Source organism: Schistocerca cancellata, chromosome 1, assembly GCF_023864275.1.
Source record: "Schistocerca cancellata isolate TAMUIC-IGC-003103 chromosome 1, iqSchCanc2.1, whole genome shotgun sequence".
In the NCBI taxonomy this organism is placed as follows: Eukaryota; Metazoa; Arthropoda; class Insecta; order Orthoptera; family Acrididae; genus Schistocerca; species Schistocerca cancellata.
In genome coordinates, this window is record NC_064626.1 from 392,359,808 (window position 1) to 392,387,524 (window position 27,717).

The 27,717-nt window shown below is 41.7% G+C and overlaps 1 protein-coding gene across 2 annotated transcripts in view; it reads right to left on the reverse strand.

Moving 5' to 3' along the window:
* Positions 1–24,881: 24,881 nt before the first annotated feature.
* The window catches only part of LOC126175653 (nuclear pore complex protein Nup133), a 114,289-nt gene continuing 111,453 nt past the window's right edge, over positions 24,882–27,717 (reverse strand). For both annotated transcript variants that reach the window (XM_049922564.1, XM_049922554.1), the window contains exon 22: positions 24,882–25,473. In XM_049922564.1, coding sequence (XP_049778521.1) covers positions 25,331–25,473 — 143 coding nt within the window. In that variant the 3' untranslated portion in view covers positions 24,882–25,330. The remainder of the gene's footprint in view (positions 25,474–27,717) is intronic.

Sequence of the window (27,717 nt, forward strand, 5' to 3'; positions counted from 1 at the left end):
CCTGCATGTCTTTGACAGAGGAACTGTGACAGGTCAGGTGTATCAGAAAGTCATTTTGCACCAGTATGTCTGCCTTTTCAGGGGTGCAGTGGGTCCCACCTTCCTCCTGATGGATGATAAAGCATGGCCCCACCGAGCTGCCATTGTGGAGGAGTACCTTGAAACAGAAGATATGAGGCAAATGGAGTTGCCTGCCTATTCTCCAGACCTAAACCCCATCGAGCAAGTCTGGGATGCTTTCGGTCGACATATCACTGCACGTCTTCAAGCCCCTACGACACTTCAGGAGCTCCGACAGGCACTGGTGCATGAATGGGAGACTATACCCCAGTAGCTGCTTGAGCACCTGATCCAGAGTATGATGATGTTTGGTTTGTGGGCGCTCAACTGCGTGGTTATCAGCGCCCGTACAATTACCCAATGTTTGCTCAGTCCAATTTCGCCAATTTCCTGGATGATGATGAAAGGATGAGGACAACACAAACACCCAGTCATCTCGAGGCAGGTGAAAATCCCCGACCCCGCCGGGAATCGAACCCGGGACCCCGTGCTCGGGAAGCGAGAACGCTACCGCGAGACCACGAGCGGCGGACTGATCCAGAGTATGCCAACCCATTGTGCAGCCTGTGTACTTGTGCATGGTGATCATATCCCATATTGATGTCAGGGTACGTACGCAGGAAACAGTGGCGTTTTGTAGCACATGTGTTTCGGGGCAGTTTTCTCAACTTAGCACCAATACCGTGGACTTACAGATCAGTGTTGTGTGTTCTCTATGTGCCTATGCTATTAGTGCCAGTTTTGTGTAATGCCACATTGTGTGGCACCACATTCTGCAGTTATCCTTAATTTATGCGCATGAGTGTATTTACTGAATAAAGATGCATAACTTATTGACTGTCTTGAAGCCCAACAAGAGCCTTGTTACTGTGAAGCATAGACAGACAAGAGTGTGTACACTTATTCAGTGTTGGAATACTTCATAGACCTGGGTAATGCTAATCAGATCTCATTCCAATACTCGTTATGGCTTTGTCAGCATCAGAAACCTTACGTGAAACAAAAATACAATGATTTATCTACTATCATAAACATTACAAAATTACAAAGAATATAATGTCCTAATCACAGGAGTTGTATTTCTCATTAGCTCTGTCACAGCCGCCACACTAAAATGGCCTATACTACTCTTATTGTAAATAAGCCTATTTCAGACCATTTTCTGAATGTCGCTGAAATAAAAACAGATTAGTTACAGCTGGAGGACTACACTCGGTAGAAGGTGTGTCTGGATATGGAAGTCATCGTACTGTTAGTAGCAGAGAGAAATACAATTGATTTTTTACTGCTGGCTCATCCGCTGGATTTGCCGCTGTCTACCATGCCTGCCAATGATCTGGAATATTTATGACCAGTAAAATAAATAAGCAAAGAACTGAAATTTAGTCTCAGGAGCAATGGTGAAAGTTGACTATGAAATAAATAGCAAAGAACAAATGTCTCATGGAGTGTCTGTCACAGCACAGTTCAGTGTTCATTACAACTCTGAAGAGCAAGTAACTTTACAGTATTACTTAATTACCACAAATGTTCATTTTATATGAGTATGTACTATAGTAGAGCTTGGTCACAAAAGGAGATAATATAAATAGTATCACCACAGACAGCAGGATCTTCACGCACACGACATAGGACAGCTAATGACACACCAGTGCAACAGTTTAGAACTGTCAAATTAATGGTCGATCTCAGACTGATGACTAAGTGCATGTGTGTAAACCAAACTTAGGAGTGGATTTCCTTCATTATTTGCACCTTGTGCTGGACCTTGTGACAAGACTTACTTAGGCAAACCACTTCTGACGAAATCGTACAAGGATGTGTCAATTTCATTGAAGAACATCACACACTGTATCTATAAACTTATGTAAGTAGCAAGTACCTCTCATGAAACTACAACACAAAGAGCAACAGCACTACATGCTTCAGCCACAGTTCACATGTAATGTTCAGGTCAGCCAGTGCAGCATTCAAAGTGTGCAAGTGCCCATCATATGACACTCATATCAAACAATTGGTACTCATATGGGGTCAACATCAGGGTGCCAAATGCAATGCTGTGCATTGTATTCACACTACCCTGGACCATCAGTGCATTTTACATTGCAGTGCCAGATAGAATGCATGTGGCTAAGACTGTGACAGATAAGCTACTATGTGCAGAAATAGTGTAGCCATGGGACAGTTTGTGGGCCTCACCCACACATTTAGTACCAAAAAATGATGGTTCATAGAGACTTTATGGAGATTACTATGCTCTAAATGAGTGGACAATATCAGATAGATATCCAATCCAGAATACCTAAGACTTTTCCCCTGTGTTGGTGGGTGTCACCATTTTCAGAGTAATAAGTCTGCAAGAAAGCACATTTGCAGATTCCTATATGCCAAAATGGCTGAAATCACACCATTCAAATGCTACACACTATTGTTTATGCCTTGCAGATTATAAAAGGCTGCACAAACATGACAGCACTTGGTTGACAAGTTATTACTCCAATTTTCATTTTGTGTTTCTTACCAAGATGACATTCTTGTTTTCTCAACTTCTCTGAATGAACTAGAGGAACACCTCCACATAGTTTTTAATACACTAGAATAGCACAGCATGGTAATAAATGAAGAGAAGTGCCAGCTCTGGAAACAACCTTTTCATAGATCATCTAGTAAATCAGACAAGTGTCTGTCCCAAGCAGGAACATATCAAACTTCCTTAAGCACTACCTAGTCCTTCCAATTAGCAGGAACAGAGGAGAGTTCTATGACAGCAAACTTTTACAGGGGTCATTTATCTCAGGCAGCAGCACTATAGTATGGCTCACTGATGCCCTCAAAGGAAGAAACAAACAGGGGAAACAACTACTACAGTGGATCCAAGCAATGCAATGTGCATTTGGTTACATCAAGTTATGCTTACAACATTAACACACCCCATACTGGACACTCTTCACTACATCACAGATGATGCAAGTGATACAGCCATTGGTGCAATCTGCAGCAATTCGTGGATAGCAAGCAACAACCAATACACATTTTTTCACAAAAGCTCATGCACTCACAGTGAAAATGGTCAGTGTTCAATCATGAGTTGTTAGCAGTATATGAAGTGATGCACCATGTTAAGCGTGAAGTGGAAGGCAAACAGTTCATTATTTTCACAGACCACAGCCTGCTAGCAGAAGCAATAGGAAACTCCAGACAGAGACTGTTCACCAAGAAGATTTCGACATGTCGACTACGTGAGCCAGTTCACAACTGATGTATAGCACAAAAGGGGAGGTGAAAACATGGTGGTTTGCTATCTGTCCAGAATCAGTGCAGTCTGCAAGCATAGATTAAGCATTGACTATGATAAGCTTGCAGTGGCATAGGAATGAGACCCACAAATTCAAGAACTTTTGCACAACATGTACACCAGCATCAAGTTCAAACATTGCTCACTCCCCATCTTGGAGAAGCAGATTTGGTGCTACATTTTCTGCAGCAGGGGCCACCAATTGTCCCATCAACTACGCAGAAACAAGTCTTTAACTGCTTGGACTGAAAGTCTCACCAGGGGCTATGGCCCTCAACGAAATTGGTAACAGACAATTTTCTGTGGCCAGAAGTACAAAAGAAAAAAAAAAAAAAGTGAACAGTGAACAGTGGATACAAGCACGTGCAGTACATCGGCAAAGCAAAACAGTATCTCCTGCCAATCCTACATCCCTTCTGGCAGACTGCAACACCTTCACTTAGACTTTGTCAGCCTCTTCCACAATCAAACTCCTATAAATAAACTGCCAGAAAAAAAGTAGCACACCCCAGGCTTCCAGTTCACACAATATTTATTGTCACAACAATATTATGCAAAAAAATAGTTGCTACTCACAATATAGCAGAGATGCTGAGTCGCAGATAGACACAACAAAAAGACTGTCACAAAATAAGCTTTCGGCCAACAAGGCCTTTGTCAAAAGTAGATTATGAGAATGTAGGATATACTGCAGGGAGAGTCCCCACTTGCACAATTCAGAAAAGGTGCAATTCAGAAAAGGTGGTGCTCATGGGAAGGAGCCATATGGCACAGGCTGTGAAGCAGTCACTAAAATGAAGTCAGTCGTGTTGGACGGTATGCTCAGCAACAGGGTGGTCCAGTTGTTTGTTGGTGGCCATTCATGTGGACACACAGCTTGTTGGTTGTCATTCCCACATAGAATGTAGCACAGTGGTTGCAGCTCAGCTTTTAGATCACATGACTGGTTTCACAGGTAGCCCTGCCTTTGATGGGATAGGTGATGTTTGTGACAGGACTGAAGAAGGTGGCAGTTGGAGGATGCGTGGGACAGGTCTTGCAACTAGGTCTATTACAGGGATATAAGCCATGAGGATAAGGGTTTGGGAGCAGGGGATGTGTAGGGATGAATGAGTATAATGTGTAGGTTTGGTGGATGGTGGAATACCACTGTGGGAGGAGTGGGAAGGATAGTGGGCAGGACATATCTCATTTCATTTCAGGGCACAATGAGAAGTAATCAAAACCCTAGTGGAGAATGTAATTCAGTTGCTCCAGTTCTGCGCGATACTGAGATACAAGGGGAATGCTCCTCTGTGGCCAGATGATGGTACTATGGGAGGTGGTGGGAGACTGGAAAGATAAGGCACAGGATTGTACAAGGTTGGAAGAATAATTCAGTCTTTGAAGGCTTCAGTGAACCCTCGGTATATTTTGAGAGGGACTTCTCGTCACTGCAGATGCTATGGCCATGGGTATCTAGGGTGTATGAAAGGGACTTCTTGGTAATGAATGGGGGGCAGCTGTCAAAGTGGTGGTATTGCTGGTGGTTAGTAGGTTGGGACAGAGGTACTGATGTATCCATCTTTGAGGTGGAGGTCAACATCTAGGAAGGTGGCTTGTTGGGTTGAGTAGGACCAGGTGAAGCAAATGGGGGAGGAGTTAAGGTTCTGGAGGAATGTGGGTAGGATGTCCTCACCTTTGATCCAGATAGCAAAGATGTCACCAATGACTCTGAACCAGGTGAGGGGTTTAGAATTCTGGGTTTTTAGGAAGGATTCCTCTACAAAGCCCATGAATAGGTCAGCGTAGGATGGTGTCATGCAGGTGCCAATAGCCATACCCTGATTTGTTTGTAGGTAATGCCTTGAAAGGAGAAGTAATTGTGGGTGAGGATGTAGTTGGTCATGGGTACTAGGAAGCAGGCTGCTGGTTTTGGAATCTGTCAGGCATTGGGAAAGAAAGTGTTCAATACTGGTAAGGCCACTGGCATTAGGTATGTTAGTGTAAAGGGAGGTGGCATAAATAGTGATGATCAGGCTACCATGTGGTAAAGGAATAGGAACTGTGGAGAGTCAGTGGAGAAAATGGTTGGTATCTTTCATGTAGGAGGGTGGGTTCCGGGTAATAGGCTGAAGGTGTTGCACTATAACAGCAGAGATTCTCTCAGTGGGGGCACAGTAACCAGCCACAATAGGCCATCCAGGGTGGTTGGGTTTTTGGACTTTAGGAAGCGTGTAGCAGGTAGGAGTATGGGGAGTGACAGGGAGAGGAGAGAGATGGACTTTGGGAAGAGATTCTGGGATGGTCCTAAGGATTTGAGGAGAGACAGGATATCCTGCTGGATTTCTGGAATGGGGTAACTGTGGCCAGGTTTGTAGGTGGATGTTTTTGACTGTTGGTGGAGTCCTTCTGCCAGGTGATCCTTGCAGTTCAAAACTACAGTGGTGGAATCTTTGTCTGCACATATCATTATAAGGTCAGGATCAGATTTTAGATGGTGGACTGTGGTTCTTTCTGTGGATGTAAGGTTAGTTTGCATGTTGAGGGATTTGGAGAGTGATGATGAGACAAGGTTCAAGGTTAAGATATTCTGGAATGTTAACAGGGAGTAATTTGGGAGGGGGGGGGGGGCAGTGGGGGTGGATCACGATTGGATGGAGGAGTGAACCGAGTCAGGCAGAGTTCAACATTGGTCTTTGGTTGAGATTGATTGATAGGGTTGGTGGCAAAAACAGTGTTTCCACTGTAGGGACTGGAAGAGGGAGGGAAGGTCTTTAACAAAGCCTCATAACTGAATTTGGGAATGGGACAGAAGGTGAGTCCTTTTGAAAGGACTGATATTTCTATAAGGCTAAGGGTTTTGGAGGAAATGTTCATGACAGTGTTTTGGGTGTGTTTAGGTTCCAGATTATGTGTAGTGGTGGGAGGGAGTTCTGTAGGGTTGGGTAAATGCAGGAGGTCTGTGAGACAGGGAACAAGCGGGAGGTTTGGAGGTTGTTGTAGACGTGGTGGACAGTGGTACTCCAAGGCAGGAGTAGGAAGTGAGCAAGGTGGAGAGATTTTTGAGGTGGTGTTGTGCATGTTGCTCTAGTTCCTGCAGGGCAAGGGTCTCAATGTGTGTTATGGGTTCCAGGAATTTTAGATTGCATAGCAGGAGAATTTTACGGATGGAGAGAAGGTATTGCAAGGAGGCTTGGGCTTGATTGATATGGTTTTGCAGGACTATGTCGGTGAGGGCTAAGGATTGGTGGAATCTGAACAGATAGAGGTCATTGTGGAAGGATGGATGGCTGGCAAAGATGGGTAATCTGTTAGTAGGGCCAATTGGGTGGATCATATGAGCCAAGCAACAACACAGGAACGGTATGTGAGACTGGATTCTGGTAAGGGATATGAAAGTTTTTCTGCTGTTAATGTAGATGGAAGGAGCTGGTGGAAAAAAAGTGTGAAACCATTTGCAAATAACATAGGATTACATCCAAAAAAATTCACAAAATTACACACAAATATGTGGGAAAATCAAGATACAGATTAAGTAGGGGGAAACAAGATGTGAGATCTGAGGGAATACGATGATTTTGAAAGGCAAAAACCCACTAAAATTGGTGGAAAGTCACAATGAGTCCAAGAAAAGATATAAATAAAAAACAATATTTTACTGTGGGTTGCAGGTCTGAGGGTGGATAAGTGTAAAGGAGGTGGGCAGCAGATGTGACGGCATCAGGTGAAATTAGTATGTGCGAGTTGGGATAGAAGGGAGGAGGAGTGGGGATGGGTTGGTAGGATGAGATACAAGATCATGTGGCACCACAAAGGTGCAGGAAATAACACACAAAAATATGGGAGAGTGATCAATTTGGAAGTACAGGATTAGCAATATTGGCGGCAGTAATGTGGGACATAAAGGTGGTGCACCAACAAGCAGCATGGTCTTGTAGCTGTCTGTTGTGCATGGCCGAGACAGCTGATAGGGTGTGGCTCATAAGCAGAGCTTGCAGTGTGGTTTGTAAGGCGATAAGAGAAACACAAGAAAGGAGGACAGACATGGAGTATAATATTGCATTAGAAAATAGTAACAAAGGAAAACAGCTCTGAGTTAGGATGGAAGAAAAGTCATCAGTCAAAATCGAACAGCAGAAAATCTTGAATGGAATGTAGTAATATTATGAAAAGGTTAGTTGCTACTCACTAAAGCCAGACTATGAGCAGCAGCAGTAATCCATTATGGGAGAGGCAACTGGGTGGATGTGAGAAGGAGGCGGGCTGGGGAGGGGGAGTGATAGCAGGATAGACATATGGCACGGTGAAGTGTTTCAGGGGAGTGCGCTGGGATGAGGTGAAGATAGAGTAAGGCAGCTAGGTGCACTCAGGACATTAGGAGGAGGGCAGGAGGGGGGGGGGGGGGGTAGCAGAAAAGGACAGAAGTAAAAAGACTGGGTGAGTTGATGGAATAGAGGGCTGTGTAGTGCTGGAATCAAAACTGAGAAGGGGCTAGATGGGTGAGCACAATGAGTAATGAAGGTTGAGGCCAGGAGGGTTACAGGAACATACGATATATTGCAGGGACAGTTCTCACCTGCAAAATTCAGAAAAGCTGATGTTGGTGGAAAGAATCCAAATGGCACAGGCTGTGAAGAGTCACTGAAATGGAGAATGTTGTGTTGGGCGGCATGCTCAGCAACAAGGTGGTCCAGTTGTCATGCAGATAGACAGCATATTCGTTGTCATGCACAAATAGAATGCAACACAGTGGTTGCAGCTTAACTTGTAGATCACATGATGGGTTTCACATGTAGCACTGCTGTTGATGGGATATGTGATGTTTGTGACTAAACTGGAGTACACGGTGATGGAAGGATGTATGGGACAGGTCTTCCATCTGGGAATATTACAGGGATATGATCCAAGAGGTAAGGAGTTGGGAGCAGGTGTCATATAGGCTGTGGACAAGTACACTATGTGATCAACAGCATCCCGGCACCTGGCTGAAAATTACTGACAAGTTCATGGCACCATCCATCGGTAATGCTGGAATTCAATATGGTGTTGGCCCACCCTTAGCCTTGATGACACCTTTCACTCTGGCACACATACCTTCAATCAGCTTCTGGAAGATTTCTTGGGGTTCAAAATGGCTCCATGCACTATGGGACTTAACATCTGAGGTCATCAGTCCCCTAGACTTAGAACTACTTAAACCTAACCAACCTAAGGTAATCACACACATCCATGCCCGAGGCAGGATTCAAACCTGCGACCACAGCAGCGTGGTTCTGGACTGAAGCGCTTAGACCTGCTCAGCCACAGCTTCCGGCGTTTCTTAGGGAATGGCAGACCATTCTTCACGGAGTGCTGCACAGAGAGAGGTATCGATGTTGGTTGGTAAGGCCTGAAACAAAGTCAGCGTTCCAAAACATCCCAAAGGTGTTCTGTAGGGTTCAGGTCAGGACTCTGTGCATGCCAGTCCATTACAGGGATGTTATTTTAGTGTAACCACTCCACCACAGGACATTCATTATGAACAGGTTGATCATGTTGAAAGATGCAATCGCAATCCCCAAATTGCTGTTCAACAGTGGGAAGCAAGAAGGTGCATAAAAAATCAATGTAGGCCTGTGCTGTGATAGTGGCACACAAAACAACAAGGGGTGCACACCCCCTCCATGAAAAACATGACCACACCACAGCACCACTGCCTCCAAATTTTACTGTTGGCACTACACACACTGGTGGCACTACACATGCTGGCAGATGATGTTCACCAGGCATTCGCCATAAACCCACCCTGCCATCAGATCGCCACATTGTGTACTATGATTCGTAACTCCATACAATGTTCTTCACTCTCCTTACACCAAGCGAGGCTTTGTTTGGCATTTACCAGTGTGATGTACAGCTTATGAGCACCCGCTCGACCATGAAATCTGTTTTTTCACCTCCCGCCTAACTGTCATAGTATTTGCAGCAGATCCTCGTGCAGTTTGGAATTCCTGTGCGATGGTCTGGATAGATGTCTGCCCATTACGCATTATGACCCTCTTCAACTGTCAGCAGTCTCTGTCAGTCAACAGACAATGTCGGCCTGTATGCTTTCGTGCTGTACATGTCCCTTCATGTTTCCACTTCAATATCACATCAGAAATAGTGGACCTAGGGTAGTTTAGGAGTGTGGAAATCATGCATACAGACATATGACGCAAGTGACACCAAATCATCTGGCCACGTTTGTAGTCCGTGAGTTCTGCGGAGTGCCCCATTCTGCTCTCACACAATGTCTAATGATTACTGAGGTCGCTCAAATGGCGTACCTGGCAGTAGGTGGCAGCACAATGCACCTAAAATGAAAAACGTATGTTTTTGGGGGTGTCTGGTTACTTCTGATCACATAGTGTATATTGTGTAGGTTCAGTGAATGGCGGAATACTACTGTGGGAGTGGTGGGATGGATAGTGGGCAGGGCATTTCTCATTTCAAGGTATGATGAGAGATAGTCGTAATCCTGGCAGAGAACGTAACTGAGTGGCTCTAGTTCTGCTTGGTACTAAGTTATGAGTGGAATGATCCTCTGTGGCCGGACAGTGAGACTTCGGGAGGTGGTGGATAATTAGAAAGATAAGGCACAGGAGATTTATTTTGTACGGGGTTGGGAAAACCCTATCTCGGAGACCTACAACATTTACCCCACCCTCCAAAGCTCCCTCCCATCACCTCATAGAATCCAGAACGTAAACAGCCCTGAAACACAATCATGAACCTTTTGTACAAAAGCCTTAGCCCCACAGAAATATCAGCCCTGTCCAAAAGCCTCATTTTTGTCCCCTTCACAAATTCAGCCATCAGGACTAGTTAAAGGCCTTCTCTCCCTCTCCTGATCCCTACAGGTGAAACGCTTTTTTGCCACCAATCCTACCATTCAGTCTCAACCAAAGAACAATGTTGAACCCTGCCCGACTCAGTTCACTCCTCCGTCCAATCATGATCCACCCCCACTACCCCCAAATCACCTGCTGTGAACTTTCCAGAATTTCTTAACCTTGAACCTTCCCTCACCATCATTTGCCAAATCCATCAACACACAAATCAACCTTACATCCAGAGAAAGACCCCACAGTCCACCACCTAAAAACTGATCCTGACCCTATAAACCTGCCTGCAGACAAAGGTTCCACAGCTGTTGTTTTGAACCATAAGGGTTACCTGGCAGAAGGACTCTTGCCAGCCATCTGATACATCCACCTACAAACCTTGCCATAGTTACCCCATTCCAGGAGTCCAGCAGGGTCTCCAGTCTATCCTCAAATCCTTAGGCCCATCTCAGAATCTCTTCCTGAAGTCCATCTCTCTCCTCACCCCTACCACTCCCTGCACTCCAGCCTTCAACATGCTTTCTAAAGTTCACAAACTCAACTATCCAGTTACTGTGCCACCACTGAGAAAATATCTGCTCTCATAAACCAACACCTTCAGCCTATTATCTGGAACCTAACCTCCTATATAAAAAATACCAACCATTTCATCCATTGACTCTCCACAGTTCCTGTTCCTTTACCACATGATGGCCTGATCGTCACTATTTATGCCTCTCCCCTTACACTAACATACCTAATGCCAGTAGCCTTACTGCTATTGAACACTTCCTTTCCCAATGCCTGACAGATTCCAAAACCAACAGCCTCCTTCCTAGTACCCATGACTAACTGCATCCTCACACACAATTACGTCTTCTTTGAAGGTATTACCTACAAACAAATCCACGGTATGGCTATGGGCACCTGCATGGCACTATCATATACCAACCTATTCATAGGCCATATAGAGGAATCCTTCCTAAAAATCCAGAATCCTAAACCCCTCATCTGGTTCAGATTCATTGACGACACCTTTGAGATTTGGATCGACACCCTATCCACATTCCACCAGAATCTCAACATTTTCTCTGCCAATTTGCTTCACTTGGTCCTACTCAACCCAACAAGCCACCTTCCTAGATGTTGACCTCCACCTCAAAGATGGATACATCAGTACCTCAGTCCATATCAAACCAACTCACCACCAGCAATACCTCCACTTCAACAGCTGCCACCCATTCCTTACCAAGAAGTCCCTTCCATACAGCCATAGCATCTGCAGTGATGAGCGATCCCTCTCGAAATACACCAAGGGTGTCACTGAGGCCTTTACACACTGTAATTATTCTCCTGACCTTGTGCAAAAACAAATCTCCCGTGCCTTATCTTTCCAGTCACCCGCCACCTCCCAAAGTCCCACTGTCCAGCCACAGAGGAGCATTCCCCTTGTAACTCAGTACAACCCAGGACTGGAGCCACTGAATTACATTCTCCACTAGGGTTCTGACTACCTCTCATCGTGCCCTGAAATGAGAAATGTTCTGTCCACTATCCATCCCACCCCTCCCACAGTGGTATTCTGCCATCCACCAAACCTACACAATATACTCATCTATCCCTGCAAAAGCTCTGCTCTCAATTCCTTACCTCATGGTTCATATCCCTGTAATAGACTTAGATGCAAGACCTGTCCTGTACATCCTTCCACCGCCACCTGCTCCAGTCTGGTCACAAACACCACCTATCCCATCAAAGGCAAGACTACCTGTGAAACCAGATAAAGTACTACCACTGTGCTGCATTCTATGTGGGCATGACAACCAACAAGCTGTCTGTCCATATGAATGGCCACCGACAAACTGTGGCCAAGAATAAACTGAACCACCCTGTGACTGACATGCCACCCAACAAGAATTCTTCATTTCAATGACTGCTTCACAGCCTATGCCATATGGATCCTTACCACCAACACCTGCATTTATGAATTGTGCATGTGGGAAATCTCCCTGCAATATATCCTATGTTCTTGTAACCATTCTGGCCTCAATCTCTGTTAGTCATTGTCCTTATCCATTTAGCCCCACTCCTGTTCCCATTCCAGCACTACACAGCCCTCTATTCCATCAATGCACCCAGTCTCTTTACTTCTCTCCTTTTCCACTACCCCCCTCCCTCCTGTCTAACCTTCTGAGTGCACACAGCTGTCTTACACTCCCCAGCAATACTCCACTGTGCCACACCCCAGTCCTGCTATCCCTCCCCCTCCTCGCCCCAGCCTCCTTACGCCCAACCAGTCACCTTTCCCACCATGGGCTACTGGTTTTGCTGCTGGTTGTTGTCTGGCTTCAGATGCCAGAGACTGTGGTCATGTGTGTGTGAGTTGCATTTGCATGAGTGTGTGTTTGCTCTATGGCGAGTAGCAACTATCCTTTTGTTAATACTATTACATTCCATCCTGGATTTTACATTGTTTTACTGTTACAATAGTGCATATGGGGTACATGAAATGATTACATTTACAGATCAATAGCATAAGCAGTTCTGAGGTATCATGTGTTGACCCATGCTGAGCACCAATTCCAATATGTGGTGTAGCCTCCATGGGTGGCAATGCAGGCAGTGACTCTGGCATCCAGTCGATCATACAGATGGCATATAATGTTCTGGGATATGTTTTTCCACACCTGCTTGACTTGTTCAAATATGAGAGAAGATTGAAAAGTGACAATAAATAATTTTATTACCAAAATGTTTAGTACGTAAAAAGATAAAACAAAAAATCACAAATGCCTTACATCTTATACCCACTTTTCTATATAGTCACCAACATTCGCAGTACATTTCTCCAATCATGTAACCAGTTTTAGTATGCCTTGTTCGCAGAATTCCTTTGGTTGGTGTATAGCCCATCGTCATGAAGAAGTTTGACACCATCAGCATTAACATTGTTGTGTTTGTCACGAAAGGTATGACACAGCTTAATGAAAGTTTTAAAGTAGGCTGCAGCATTCACAATGGTCCCGGGTTCAGCAAAGGCCACCAATAATACACCATGCATATTCCACAACACTGTCATGAGTACTTTCATAGCCGACTAAGTCACTCTGAACTTTATTCGTACTGGGGAACCAACATGTTCCCCCTCCACAGAGGCCTACTTGGTTTTGAGTGTGTAGTGGTATGCACACTTCTCATCACCAGTGATGATTCCATTCAGAAAGTCATCCCTTTCTGTGGCATAACACATTAAGTGATCCAAGCTCGTCATCCACCAGCCCTTGTTGTTGCACATGCCAGTCATTCAAAATTGCTGCTTCAATACCTTTGACATTCTGTGGGGTTGCAGCTGTTACCGGCTGCCCAGTGCATGGCAAATTGCTGAGGTTCACAGAGCCCTCTTAGAAGAATGTATATGACCTGGAGACATTTCTACGGTCCATACAGTTGTCCCCATACATGCCATGCAAGTCCCTGTCAATTTCACTAGTTTATGTCCTTTGGGCCACAAATATCCAACTCACAAGCTGACGACAGTAAGATGTATGCCATGTTTGTTTTATAGTTCAGGCTTCTCTCACTAGAGTCGCATATGAAAACAAAATGCCCTCTGTAGAGCAAACTTCAAACTATATAGACGTGAAATTTCAACATTTAAGCTGCAATACCAGGGCAGAAAAAGTTATTGTGCGACACTTTCCGATCCTCCCTTGTAGTCTGTAGGAGTCGTTTGACAAATCGCACGGGTCACTGCTCATTCCATCACATCCCACACATGCTCAGTTGGAGACAAGTCAGGAGACTGTGATGGGCAGGGACGTTGCTGCATATCTTGCAGAGCATGCCGAGTTTCACGAGCAGTGTGTGGGCGAGCACAATCTTGTTGGAACAACACATCATCTTTCTGTTGCAAGAACAGGAAAAGAATGGATCTAACAACATTCTGCATGTATTGAAGGCTATTTAGCATCCCCTCCAGAAACACCAAAGGGGACTGAGAGTTATAGCTTGTTGCACCCCCAGACAATGGGGTCTGGGGTGGGGTGGGGGGTCAGTATGTCTCGGACGAATGCACTGTAGGAGACAACACTCACCAGGTCAACACTATACCTGAAAAATATCATCACTTGCATGCAGGGAGAATCTGGTTTCCTTGCTGAAGACCATTCCACCTTTCAAGTAATCCTCTGTTAGCATCAGTCGAGCCATGAACATAGAAGCTGCAGTGTGAGTGGAAGTCAGGCTAGAGGTATGCATGCCCTTAGCCCCACTGTTAACAACTGGTTCACAACAGTTCATGTTGACACATCTGGGCTTGCAAGCCCTCTTATCTGTGCTGTGGTAGCAGTGCAATCTGCCACTGCTGCCCTTAACAGTATGACAATCCCGGTGCATGCCTGTGCTGATGGACATCCAGAACCTTGTCTACTGGTGTGAGAATGTTCACATTACACCTGATACAAGAATTGTTGTACAACTGACGTAGCACATCCAACTTGTCTGGCATTTCTCTGAAAGGACTATCTTGCCACTTGGAATGCCACAATTTGACCCCTTTCAACTCACTCAGTTGGCTGTAGGAAGCCCGAGTATATCTCCATGACATGATTTCCTGCTTATGTAACGTATCTGCACCACACTGAGCCTTCTGTCTGTGATCATTCTCTATTAAAGGGTAGACACAGATGGTGCTCTGGTAACTATGCCAGCGCACTATCTATTGGTAGATGATGCTGACACCATCATCAGCAGACCAAACAATCACCCATGTGGCATATGCTGTCACTGGAACAAAATTGACATTGTATTTCCAGGTGTACTAACTTTATTGATTTATTTTATTCTTCCCAGCAGAGTGTTTTCTCTTGGTTGCTGATCATGTTACACACTGGGTAGAGCAGCACCACTGGCAGACATTACCATGGACTCAACAGCTCTAGAATGGATAAAGTTGTGGATTTCTAGATGTGGTTGGTGGATTGTGATTACCACTGACCAGGGCCATCAATGACTCATTACTTTTCAGGGGATGATGCACACTTTGTGGAGTGTGATGCTTTCAGATCACCATCTACTGTCCCCAGACTACCGTATTTACTCGAATCTAAGCCGCACTTTTTTTCCGGTTTTTGTAATGCAAAAAGCCGCCTGGGGCTTAGAATCGAGTGCAAGGCAAGTGGAAGTTCTGAAAAATGTTGGTAGGTGCCGCCACAACTAACTTCTGCCGTCGTAAAGGCACAAAGATAAATACTGGCGCCAAAATCTCCGCGTCAGTAAATAAATTAAAAAAAAAAAGGTGGAAGACGAGCTTTTTTTCTCTGCCCCGAGTTTCGACCACTGCATTTTCATACATTATCCAACAAAGTAAATACAAATTCCGTATTGTTGATCTTCGAATGTAGCAGAATTTCAATGAACTAAGAAAATCCGACATGCAAGACTGTTTGTCAATATGGCCAACTCTACTTTCCGAATTTTTTCCTACCCGTGAGAAGAGATGGTTGCTAATAGGAACCTGGTGAAATGTGAATCACATATGCAGTATTCTCTTCACCATAAGAATAATACGAATATCAACATTTTGTCATGTATTCTTTCGTGTTTGCTGCTATCTCATTTAAATCCTGCCTGCCTAATAAACTACGAAACTAGAATGAAACAGCAAACGCGGAAGAATATACGTATCGTGTCATGTTTATATTCGTATTATTCTTATGCCTAATAGTGATACAGTGAGAAATGAAGCACGGCAACTGACTAGATTTGTAATTCTAAGATGACTAATTTCTGTGCAGAATTTGATGTACCAAAGAAGCGGCCACAAAGATTTTCAAACGGAGAAATATTTTCGCCTAACTCTCGTTCAGAACATGTTCTATCATACGCAGTCTATTATTTGGTTCTTGTTGATCATTATCAAAGAAAGCAGCAGTGTAAGTAACAACAAATAGCAGTCTCTTGCCATTGTTTCGCTAATGAGACGATTACTCTCTCTTTTTTTTTTTTTGAACTGTAAGCGGCGGTAGCGCGCACAAAAGCAAGCCATGCCGCGAGCGGCGACAGGCCGTAAACACGCACTATCAATGCGACAAACAATGCGTGACACAGTACAGTAATGCATTTTCAGCTTAGAGTGACGCAAACACCTATAACAAAGAAAACGGCACTTATCAGATCAATGCAAAATAAGCAATCGATTCAAACCAGATGGAGCACGTGAAAAAGCAAGGGTACCTGTATAAATACGGACGGAGCTCCTGACGCATAGCAATGGCTACCTGGTAAAGCTTAATTGCTAAGCTTACGACTCGAACCAAACTACTGTAGCTGTATCGTCATTCATTCGACCTAAATTGTGTCTCATGTTACAATGGACCAACTTTGTTTCGATTTGGAGGTGCAGCCTAAAACTTTACTCTCCCCTTGAATTTCGAGTCTCAAATTTCCGGTGCGGCTTAGATTCGGGAATTTTTTTTCCCTTTATTTCGAGTCTCATTTTTCAGGTGCGGCTTAGATTCGAGTGCGGCTTAGATTCGAGAAAATACGAATATGTTGGTAGAGTGGTGGCATCACACCCTCAAGGCAGCTTTAATGTGCTGTAGGGAACAATGGTGACAGTTCCTTCTTTGATGTTGAGTGTATATTCACTTCCTTCAAAGGTGACTTACAGACACCACTAGCAGAAGTCTTGTATGGTGAATCTTTACACCTCCTGGCAGAACCCACTGAATCACCAAACATTCTGGAGTTACCATAACTAGTCAGCAAAATACAAAGCACATTGCACGGATCCACACATCACCACCACAACCACACAGCATACCAAAAGTTTTTGACAACAGGCCTCACCATGCTTGCGCATCTATGATGAAGCAGGAAGCGTGTATATTCGTACGTGTAAAACATTAAAAGATATTTTCATTATGTCATAACAAAGAAACAAGATGTCAGAGGATACTCCAAGAACATCAGAATTTCGTGAACCATACTAAAAGACATAATTCAGCTTAAAGTGCACATTCGTATGTCCAGTTTGAGATGTAAATTTTCCTGGAGTACCAATCCTGTAATAACTCATGTTTGGTTCTTAATTATGACATAATGCCATATGTGCTACAATATGAAAGCATGCACTTGAAATAAAGTTGAAACTAGCCAATAGTGTGGAATTAAACAATTCGTTTCAAATAAATTGACTGCCTCAGCGGAAAAGATTAATAAAAGCCAAATTTATTTGGCAATCTGACAAAAATAACTTCATTTTTCTGCAAGGTGATTAATGCTTGTCTGTCAGAAATGTGGAATTAAAATAAAATCTGAAACTAATAACATATTTTAGCCATACGTAATTACGTGAATGTATTTTAATTAACTCGATAGCTCCCAGCCACAGAAATCTTTTTTGTTTTCATTTGATGTGAGAGCAATAAATGAAGAAGAAACAGCAAAATCACTAAACGTAAATACAGGTCACATGGAGACTACCCACCTCCCCACTACAACTCAGACTGCTCTGCATATCAGCCCCGGATCTACGATATTTCCGAACTGGGGCAATACTAGATAGTGGCACTGCGTTTTGTTGTTGTATATGGTACATTCCCTTTGCAACTTAAGTTTTATTTTTTTTCTCTCGATCATGTTTTACTGCTGCAGAATCATTATGCACTAACGAGACACAGTAATATCGTTTGTTAGAGTATTGGTTATTACCAGTCAAAATAACAAAAATTTTACTGAAAACTAAAACAATGAAAAATTCCTGGAATTCTAAAAAAAATGACTGGGTTTATCCTGGATGAAAAAATTCCTGGGTTTTACCCAGATCTCCCAGGTCATATACACCCTGAATAATTCATATGGCCTGCCTAATGGACAAACAGTGATTATTTTACAAAAGTGCATAAATAAATGAGTTGAAGGAGGTATAATACCTCAGGATAATGATGTAGCCCAACCAGTAACCCAACCACAGAATTAAAGCTCACTATCAATTTATACAGATTGAAACTCTAACTGCTTCGAGCAGTAGCCTTACAGAGGCTAATCTTTAAATACAGTGATGCAATAAGAGATGAAATAATTGACCTAGCAGTGTAGCCAAAGTGTTCGCAACAAATGGTGAATGCAAAAGGCACTGTGCAGTGTGTCAAAACCACTCAAATTGAATGAAATTAATAAAGTTCAATAAATTCATTTCAGACTTTATGTGATAACCAGTTCACCTTAGCAAAGTTCAATACTGTTAGTTATATTAGCACTCACCTGGTCAAATACTTTGTAAGTCTCCAAACTGTTACCTTGAACAATTACTGAGTCCTGAATGGCAGCACACTGACACATTCCTATCTCTGAACTATTGCTTAAACACATGTGCCTGTCAGCCACACAAACCTTACTAATGACTCTACCCAATGAGACACTAACTCTGAACCATGCTCTGCTTGCCTATTTGAAAATTCTGTTATTTGACCAGCAACTACAGACAAGCGCAGACTAATAAAATGTGTGTGTGTGTGTGTGTGTGTGTGTGTGTGTGTGTGTGTGTGTGTGTGTGTGTGTGTGTGTGTAACTACCCCACCATTCTAATGAGAACTTTATCATTTTACCTATATTTAACATATATAATATACATTTTTAAACAATTTGCCGACAGGTATTACTATATTACACATTAAACACGGCAGAATAATCAACTGTGACTTATTTTTTATACCTCGCAGAACAGAACACAAAGCACTAGCCAAACTCTTAACTTTATTGACCTTGCTACTGTCATACTATGCTACTGTAACATCTGTCTTACATATACTGACTTAGAAAAATTATTATTAAAGAAGCATAAACAAATTGGAATCTATGTATCACTGGAGAACTCTTCATTTTGGCACTCTGTTACTATTTGCTGCATAAGAGCAAATAATGTAATCATTTTACTGAATCATATTTTCTATAGCATGTCTGGAAATGATATTAAACTTCTAGATTTACCAGACCTTGGGCATATTTCCTTGGCATTCACAAGCATGCAGTGGTACAATATATCTAATTTACATGAGTAAACAAACTTATCCCACTTCCATGCATGGCCTGCAGCACTGAATCAGACTGCTGGACAGCTTCTGCTTACCTATCTGGCTCTGCCACTATACTCCAACTTGCCAGTCACATATTGATAAAAATCAAACCGGCTATTTTCGAATATCTTACTCAGCACATACACTGCTCGTAAAGTCAAAACAGTTTATTTATTCAAGATTGAGTATAATCAAACAAAAGAACTAATAAAATGCTGATCTCTGCCATAAAATATATTTTAATAGGGTAGAAAGGAAGGATAGTAATGAGAATGGTAGTCATGAATTGGGAGCAAAGTAACATGGTGTGTCCCGCAAGCTTTGGGTGCAGTGATTACATAGTATTCAAAACATGCTAGCCTACAAATACAGAAACTGCAGTAATTCCTTATAGTACCAACATATATCGTTTTTCAAGATTTTAAATACAAGAGGATTCAGCTAGATAACTGTGCCAATAGAGTGGTCAATGGCAAGAGGATTTCTGAAATTTTAGTTAAACATATGTAGGCGTATAAATTTATGTTGTGTTGGCTTGTTATCTAGAAGGGATTAAAAGGCCTGTAGACACATTGTTTTGTGAAGTACATTTGGCGCAGGATGGGCGCAGTAAAACCCAATGGGCATTTTTAAGTGTTAAGAGCTGATATGCATGGGGGAGGATGAGATGTATCTCATTTCTTGCAAATACAGCTGTCGTGGTTTGGTTTGCTAATGAACAAACATGCTTAAAGTGATGTGGCACCTTGCTGTGAAGTAGTCATTGTGTGGAGTACTGTGACTGTTTGACTGGACAGTATGTGGACACATAGCTCTTGCACCCCATCTCATCTATTCACTCTTTATGACCAGGGGGCAGTGAATCTGGACTAACTCAGCACAAATATGACTTTCTAAAATTTACTGGCTTTTATAAAATTTTGTATGGATGACTGTCTTTGTAGTTTTGTATTCCTTTGTATTGGAAAGTGTTAGTTTTGTAGGGGCTAGGTCTTCCACGGTTGGCTGTTCAGAAGCCATTAAATAATCCCAGTGTAGAGGAATTACGAGCAATACCCCAGCTGTGAGCGCACACATGCTTGCTTGCGTGTGTGTGTGTGTGTGTGTGTGAGAGAGAGAGAGAGAGAGAGAGAGAGAGAGAGAGAGAGAGAGAGAGAGAGAGAGAGAGAGAGGTGGGAGGGGAGGACGGCAGCACATGCACATCCAATATATTACAGAAGAATCAATAAAGTGTTTGTTTTATGAAGTTCTTAATGAACACAGAGTGGCACAAAACATGTTAGAAGGTGTTTAAGACAATAACAGATTGAAAGCATTATAAAAAACAGACAATTTCCTAAAGGAATTTTGCATTAAAATTATCCTCCCTGCACATTGTGTGTACTCAATAGAAAGGCATTAATATACTGAAATTAATTTATGTTGAACATGAGAAGTGCACATTCAGTGCTTGTACAAAATCTATGACTATGTTTACAATACAGCAAAAATAGTAAGCTCTTAATTTAATCATAAAGGGGACTCCTTCATACCCCCCCCCCCCCCCCCCCCCACACACACACACACACACATTTTCTCATTGGAACTAGTTTCTTGTTAATTTTATTTCAGAAGATTCTGAACCATGGTGGGTGATGACGTAAACTGCGAATAAGCAGGTTCAAATCACATCACAACGTGGTTGGTCACATCATGCAGAACTTCACGCGAGCATGACGTGCTGCAAATGTTTTTGTCTGAGGCTCGGCTTCTCTCTGTTTTGCTTGGTCCTTCTTGATGTAGTACATTTCATTTAACAGTGTGATGTGACACTGTTTCTTGGAGCCTTTTACGGTCAACATGACTTTCTTCAGTTCCACAGAATTGTAGCGTCAGTGTTGATTATCATTCACTATTTATCTGCGGTATTAGCGAAGTTCATAGGTCCAGTGGGTGTTTGCACAAAAAGAGGCACTAAGGCAATCTAGTGTCTCAACTTATAAAAATGAATGGCCATCAGCAACTCAGAATTCTTAATATCCATTATGCAGAACTGCAAATATGCTACAGAATGGTACAATATCATCAGAAGGAATTTAAAGATTTATCTGATGAAGAAAGAACAAAAAATTACAATGATCCCCAGACAATTCATACAGGATTTATCATTCTGTATCAAGAAGCTCTTTGTTTTAAATTAGCTGGCATGGATCATGCAATAAAATTGGTGGTAAGAAGTCCATGCATTATTTTATCATCAGTTGCAACATTCTTAATAGAACTGAGCAAATAGTATGGAGTCGTAATGTATTAGTGTAAAGAACATTGGTTAATGCAATTCTTCAGGCTTTAGTTACATCAAGGGGCACATCTGGAACACTTTTTCAATTGAGGACCCACTATTGTTGAATTCCTGAAAGAAAGGAAAGCAAGAACAAAACTTAGAACATCCAAAGTGAATTGCAGACCTCTCACTTTAAGGGGACTTGACTGCACACTATCCACAGTAAAATGTTGTGAGATAAGAAAAAACTTATTCTTGATATGTTTGGGATTTATTTCAAAAGAAATCGTGTTGTGGGAGAGGCAACTTTGAACCAAAAAGAATGTCTATTTCCCTGAACTTACTTGTGTTAAAGAAAAAACATATTCTGAAGAACCCATTGTGGCATTCAAAGAATTACAGGAACGGTTTTCTAAATGTTTGGAGAACACTGCCAGTCTTATCTCTCCTTTAGAGCTATTTTTGAGACTGTTTGCTGTTTCAATTAAAAGTGCCCCTTTACATGTGCAGATGGACCTGATCGATTCACTATAATCCCAGTTTAAAGCAGGAATTCTTTTATGATAAAACTGTTAAAAAGTGCTGCAATGTTTTCCCTGAGAAGAGTTTCCACATCTCCGTAATGAAGTTGCAAATGGGTGAAAGGCATTCTTTGATTATGAAACAGGTTGAATCACAATTACATGGCATCCCGGGGGACAAAAATCTGCGAAACTGACTGTGTTTGTAAGATGAGAGTTTGTATGAAATTGCAATTTTATTATGCCTTCACTGCGCCAAAAGTAATAACACAAGGCTGAAAATTTTTGTTTCTTTGTGATTTATTTATTTACATGTCAAGTTCTGTTGGACCAAATTGAGGAGTAGATCTCCAAGGGCATGGAACGTGTCAGTACATGAAATTACATCGTAAAAGTAATAACAGATAAAAATAAAATGTTTATAAACCCAAAAAAAGTCAAGCCATAAGTTTAAATAAACACATTCAACAATACAACAAGAATCAGCTTAATTTTTCAAGGAACTCCTTGACAGAATATGAGTGACCCATGAGGCAACTATTCATTTTTGATTTGAAAGTGTGTGGATTACTGCTAAGATTTTTGAATTCTCATAGTAGTTTATCCTTTTAGAATGGGAAGAGTTACCCCAAAATATAATACCATACGACATAAGTGAATGAAAATAAGCAAAGCTGACTAATTTTGGTGTCAAACGATCACTTACTTCACGTGCCGTTTGTATAGTAAAAATGGCAGCCTTAAGTCTTTGAACAAGATTCTGAATGTGGTCTTTCCACGAGTTTACTATCTATATGAACACCTAGAAATTTGAACTGTCCAGTTTCACTAATCATATTATGTTTATGTGAAATTAAAACATTGGGTTTTGTTGAATTGTGTGTCAGAAATGGTAAAAACTGAGTCTTAATGTGATTTAGCGTTAGTTTATTTTCTACAAGCCATGAACTTAGGTCATGGACTGCACTATTTGAAACTGAGCCAATGTTGCACACAACATCTGTCACTACCAAGCTAGTGTCATCAGCAAACAGAAATATCTTAGAGTTACCCGTAATACTAGAGGGCTTATCATTCATATAAATAAGGAACAGGAATGGCCCCAACACTGATCCCTGGGGCACCACCCATTTGACCATATTCCACTCAGACCTCACATCACAGCGATTCTCAACATTATGTAAAATGACCTTTTGCTGTCTGTTGCTAAAATAAGAGGAGAACGAACTGTGAGCTACTCCCCGTATTCTGCAATGGTGCAACTTCTGGAGCAATATTTTGTGATCAACACAAACAAACACTTTTAGAAACAATATTTTAGCATTCGCATGTGTCTGGTCAAAGTTAACTTGGGAAAAACAGTGGCATCACTGATCTCTGAGTGGCCGTAGCAGATAAAAGGTTAACATTTTTCTTAAGTCTATGTTGCACACACTGCAGTGAATAAATCTTCTGTTTGTAGAGAAATTAGGAAATTCTTGTAATCACAGACGAATTAAAGATGATTTGGAGCTGGCTACTTTCGGCATGCTTGACTTTCCACAAATAAACTGGCGCTGTGAAATATTTCGCCACATCCAAGCAGCACGCTGACCAACTGAATGAAGACAGTAAAGGTGTTTCAAACAGGTTGTTCCGACAAGGCAGGAAAGCACTGGAGACAGATCGCAAGGCTCCTTTGTGACCTGCCAACCTATATGACAATTCACAGTGAGCGACAACGCTCTGCGGAGTAGGGCGGGCTGGACTAGCCTGGCGTATGCTGTCATCTTCTGACTCGTGACTGGCATTCATGTATGCAAACAAACCTTTTATTATTCAATTACTGTTTTCTAAGTGGCCAGGAAGACCACACAAGTAGTTTTAGACATACAGATTTTATATGACTGGATTTATGTATTTTAGGTGCTATAAAATTACAATTTTCAATAAAACATTTGCACAATTCTCTGCAGGAAAAACCACAGGAGAATATTAGTCTAAAGAATTTTATTTAATTGCAAAAAAATTTATTTAATTGGATTTTTAAAATTTAGGTACAATCAGGCCCTAACCTAACCTGAAATTAGGTATTTTTACATGCTACAAAACTAGTGTTTTCCATCACAAATAGGCACAATATGTGTATGTATAACTTTTACTGCCTTTATTTAATGATGAGCAAAATAGGTTTTTACCTAAAGTCTGTGGTCTAATTATAAAATTATGTGTTTGTTTCTTTTATAAGCTATATAGTGGCTGCTCTGGGAGGAGGAGGAGGAGGAGGAGGAGGAGGAGGCAGAGTTTGGTTCAGCAGCCAATATGCTAAGAGCCGATTGCAAGCTTCTGCTCCTAGCATCCTCTGCTTAGGGGCCACATAAAAGCATGTGACCTTTAGCAGAATTTTGCAGTGAGGGAACCTGCAAGGCATGAAGTGTGCTACAAGGAAACAGCCTGAGGATTGTAACTGTGGTTAGGGTATAACTGATTTGAGAGAATTACTTCACAAAAGCACTGGTGGTGAAGTCAGATATTGTAATACAAGCTAGGATCACATTGTGTGACACAAGGTAAACTTTTTCGCCTTTACATATATATATGAGTCAGTCAGTGCTGGGGTGAGCTAAGAATACAGGAAATCCGTTTGTGGAATGAGGTGGTGATAAAAATGCAAAAGAAAAGGGTAGTAGCACACCATACTACTTCAATTGTATGAGTATATCAATCAAAGTTCACAATAGTGAATAGTAAATCAAACAATGCTGAACAATGTACTATACACAGTGTAAAATCAGTAGTTGACTCAGCTGCCTTCCCATAACCCGGTCGTGGAAAATTGTACAGTATGAAACTATGAAAGAAAACTAAATACATTTATTACGGTTCTTTTTTTTTCAAAATACAAAACATTGTAGAAAACATGGCAGGACTATCACAAATTTACAAAAAGACTTACTGTTACGATTAGTGACAACATTCTGGAAAGGACAGATTGCTACTCACCATACAGCAGGGATGCTGAGTCACAGATAGGCACAACAAAAACACGACCACTGTCTCCTGAAAGGTTACTTGTTTGACAGTCTTCTGTTGTGCCTATCTGCAACTCAACATCTCCGCTACATGGTGAATAGCAACATATCCTTTCCATAAGACTGTCATTATTCTAGGCTGGGCTTTCCATTGTTTTATGATTTTTATTCACTCAAAAATCCTTCTTGCAACCTTACTTTTGTTCTCCATCCACATGAAAAACCAAATCACACAATTTACACATGTAGACAATCGAAATATTCAAAACACAACATTTATACTGTGAGGAGAGTCCTTTCTATATGTTCATATGCTGCTTTTAAAAGGTACTGAAAACTACTGCTTTCCTTAAGGTTTCCAATTTCTGGAGCTTCTAGCAGCCTCTCCACAGGTGGCAGAAGCTCATCGGCACCTTCATCTGCAAACACAGTTATTAGAAATCAGTACTAAACACACACACACACACACACACACACACACACACACACACACACACACACAAACACACAATACTTATTTTGCGTAAATTGCTCTTCTGGCTCTTTTAAAGAGTGGTGTCATTTGTTAGGATATATCATATCTTCTAGTCTATTTGGTAATTAATTTCTACTCAACTGGAGTAGGAGGACTGTGACTGGTTACCAATTGATGAAACAATCAGGAATGTAGAACATCAGTACCTAGATTTCAGAAATGACAGCCACAAAGTGATACCAGATTCCAAAAGAACACTGTGTCAAGGATTTTTTCCACAGTCGAGCTTCTGTGGGCATCAGTCACTGGGAACTAGTACACCATGTATCTCAAATTACGACTCAAAGTTTAATTTGAAACACTGTAGATACTAAGTTTCTGTATGTTTATAATCTTTGCATGGTCAACTTACTCATTTGACCAGAAAATGATACATAATGAATACAGGGTGCGTCATCTAACATTACCACCGGAAACACTGCCCAAACCACAACAAACACTGAATAACCAATTCCGCAGACCGAAAGTGAGGAGAGGGGTTGTTGTTATTGGTTAATACAAACCACTGAGGAATTTACGGAAGTCTGATTTTCAAAATATACTTTTTTTAAAAAAATGGAAACTAGTTATTATTTTTAGCACAACTGAAAATAGAAACAAATGCCACTTGTTACATTGTAAAATGATAAGTACATCCAGAGTAATTTGTGTAAAGTTGATGCTTGAAACCTCAGGCATTCAGTAGCATGTTGTAACAAACAAGATATGTAGACGTATGTTTACGAAGACTACGATGTTTATAAGTTTGGCTGTCTCCGTGTCTGCATGTAGTGCTTGCTGAATTAATCCTTGTACTCAGAGTAACTGTAGTACACTGCATTACTGGATGTCTGTGATAGTGTACTGTACACAAGTAAGAATAGAAGCAAGCACAGTAGGAACGTGAGGTCACAAGTATAACAGTGTGTACTGTGTTACATGAACCATGAAAATGATTTATTCTAACTCTGAAAAGGCAGAGAAGATACTCACCTAAGGTGAGTGTAGACAAAACGCAGCTGCAGTCTGCAGGTTGTATGCAGAAAGGTACCCAGAAAGAGATCATCCAACATGCTGCACATTCGAAAATGCCTACAAACAATTGTATGCAACAGGTATGATTGTAACATGCGAACAGGTCGGTAACAAACCCATCACAGGAGAACCAGGTGCAGTTTGTGTGTTAGCTGCTATTGCCATGAATGCACACGAGTTCACGTGGCACTGCTAGAGGCAGTGCAATGAGTCAAAGTAGTGTAATGCGCTTACTTCATCGGCACAAATTTCACCCATATTATGTGTCACTTTATCAGCTATTACATGGAAATGACTTTAATAATCGGCTTGAACGGAGAGTATGTTATTGTTCTACCTGTTTACCGATGAAGCAGGTTTCACAAACAATGGTGCAGTGAATTAACGAAGCATGCATTACTGGTCCATGGACAATCCTCGCTTGCTTCGACAGGTAGAGCATGGAATGCAAATGTATGGTGCAGAGTAACTCGCTGAGCCTAGACAGAATGTGTGATGGGCGTTTCATAGGATGTGGCAGACGCATAAATTGGCCAGCCAGTAAGAAACAGCACTGATTAAATTTTTTTCTATTTTTAGTTGTGCTAAAAATTACAAGTTTCCATTTAAATAACGTAGGTATGTGTTAAAAATCATACTTCTGTGCATTTCTCAATGGTTTGTATTAACAAATTACACTAGCCCCTCTCCTCACTTTTGGTCTGTGGAATTGGTTACTCTGTGTTTGTTGTGGTTTGGGAGGCGTCCGGCGGTGATGTTAAGTGACACACACTGTATGTTGTAGGTATAATGCTTCAAACCAGTACTATAATGATAAAGAGAATCTTAAAGTTCCATAATAATTGTAACAACGTCACTAGATTATCTAGTCACTTGTTATTTTGGCACACAAATGTATTGTTGCTCAGTAACTACAGGAAGCCAAGGGTAAGTTCAAAAGAGGTAAAATTTTGAACTATGAGTGAACAAATCACTAGCTGTTTTCTGAAGGTGAAGTGTTTCTGAGTAACTAATTAATATGCATAATGTTCCTGCAGCGACACGAGACAAAGGAGAAGTCTTACTAATACAACCCACATTTCCAAACACAGCAGAAAGTTCTGTAATTCTATAA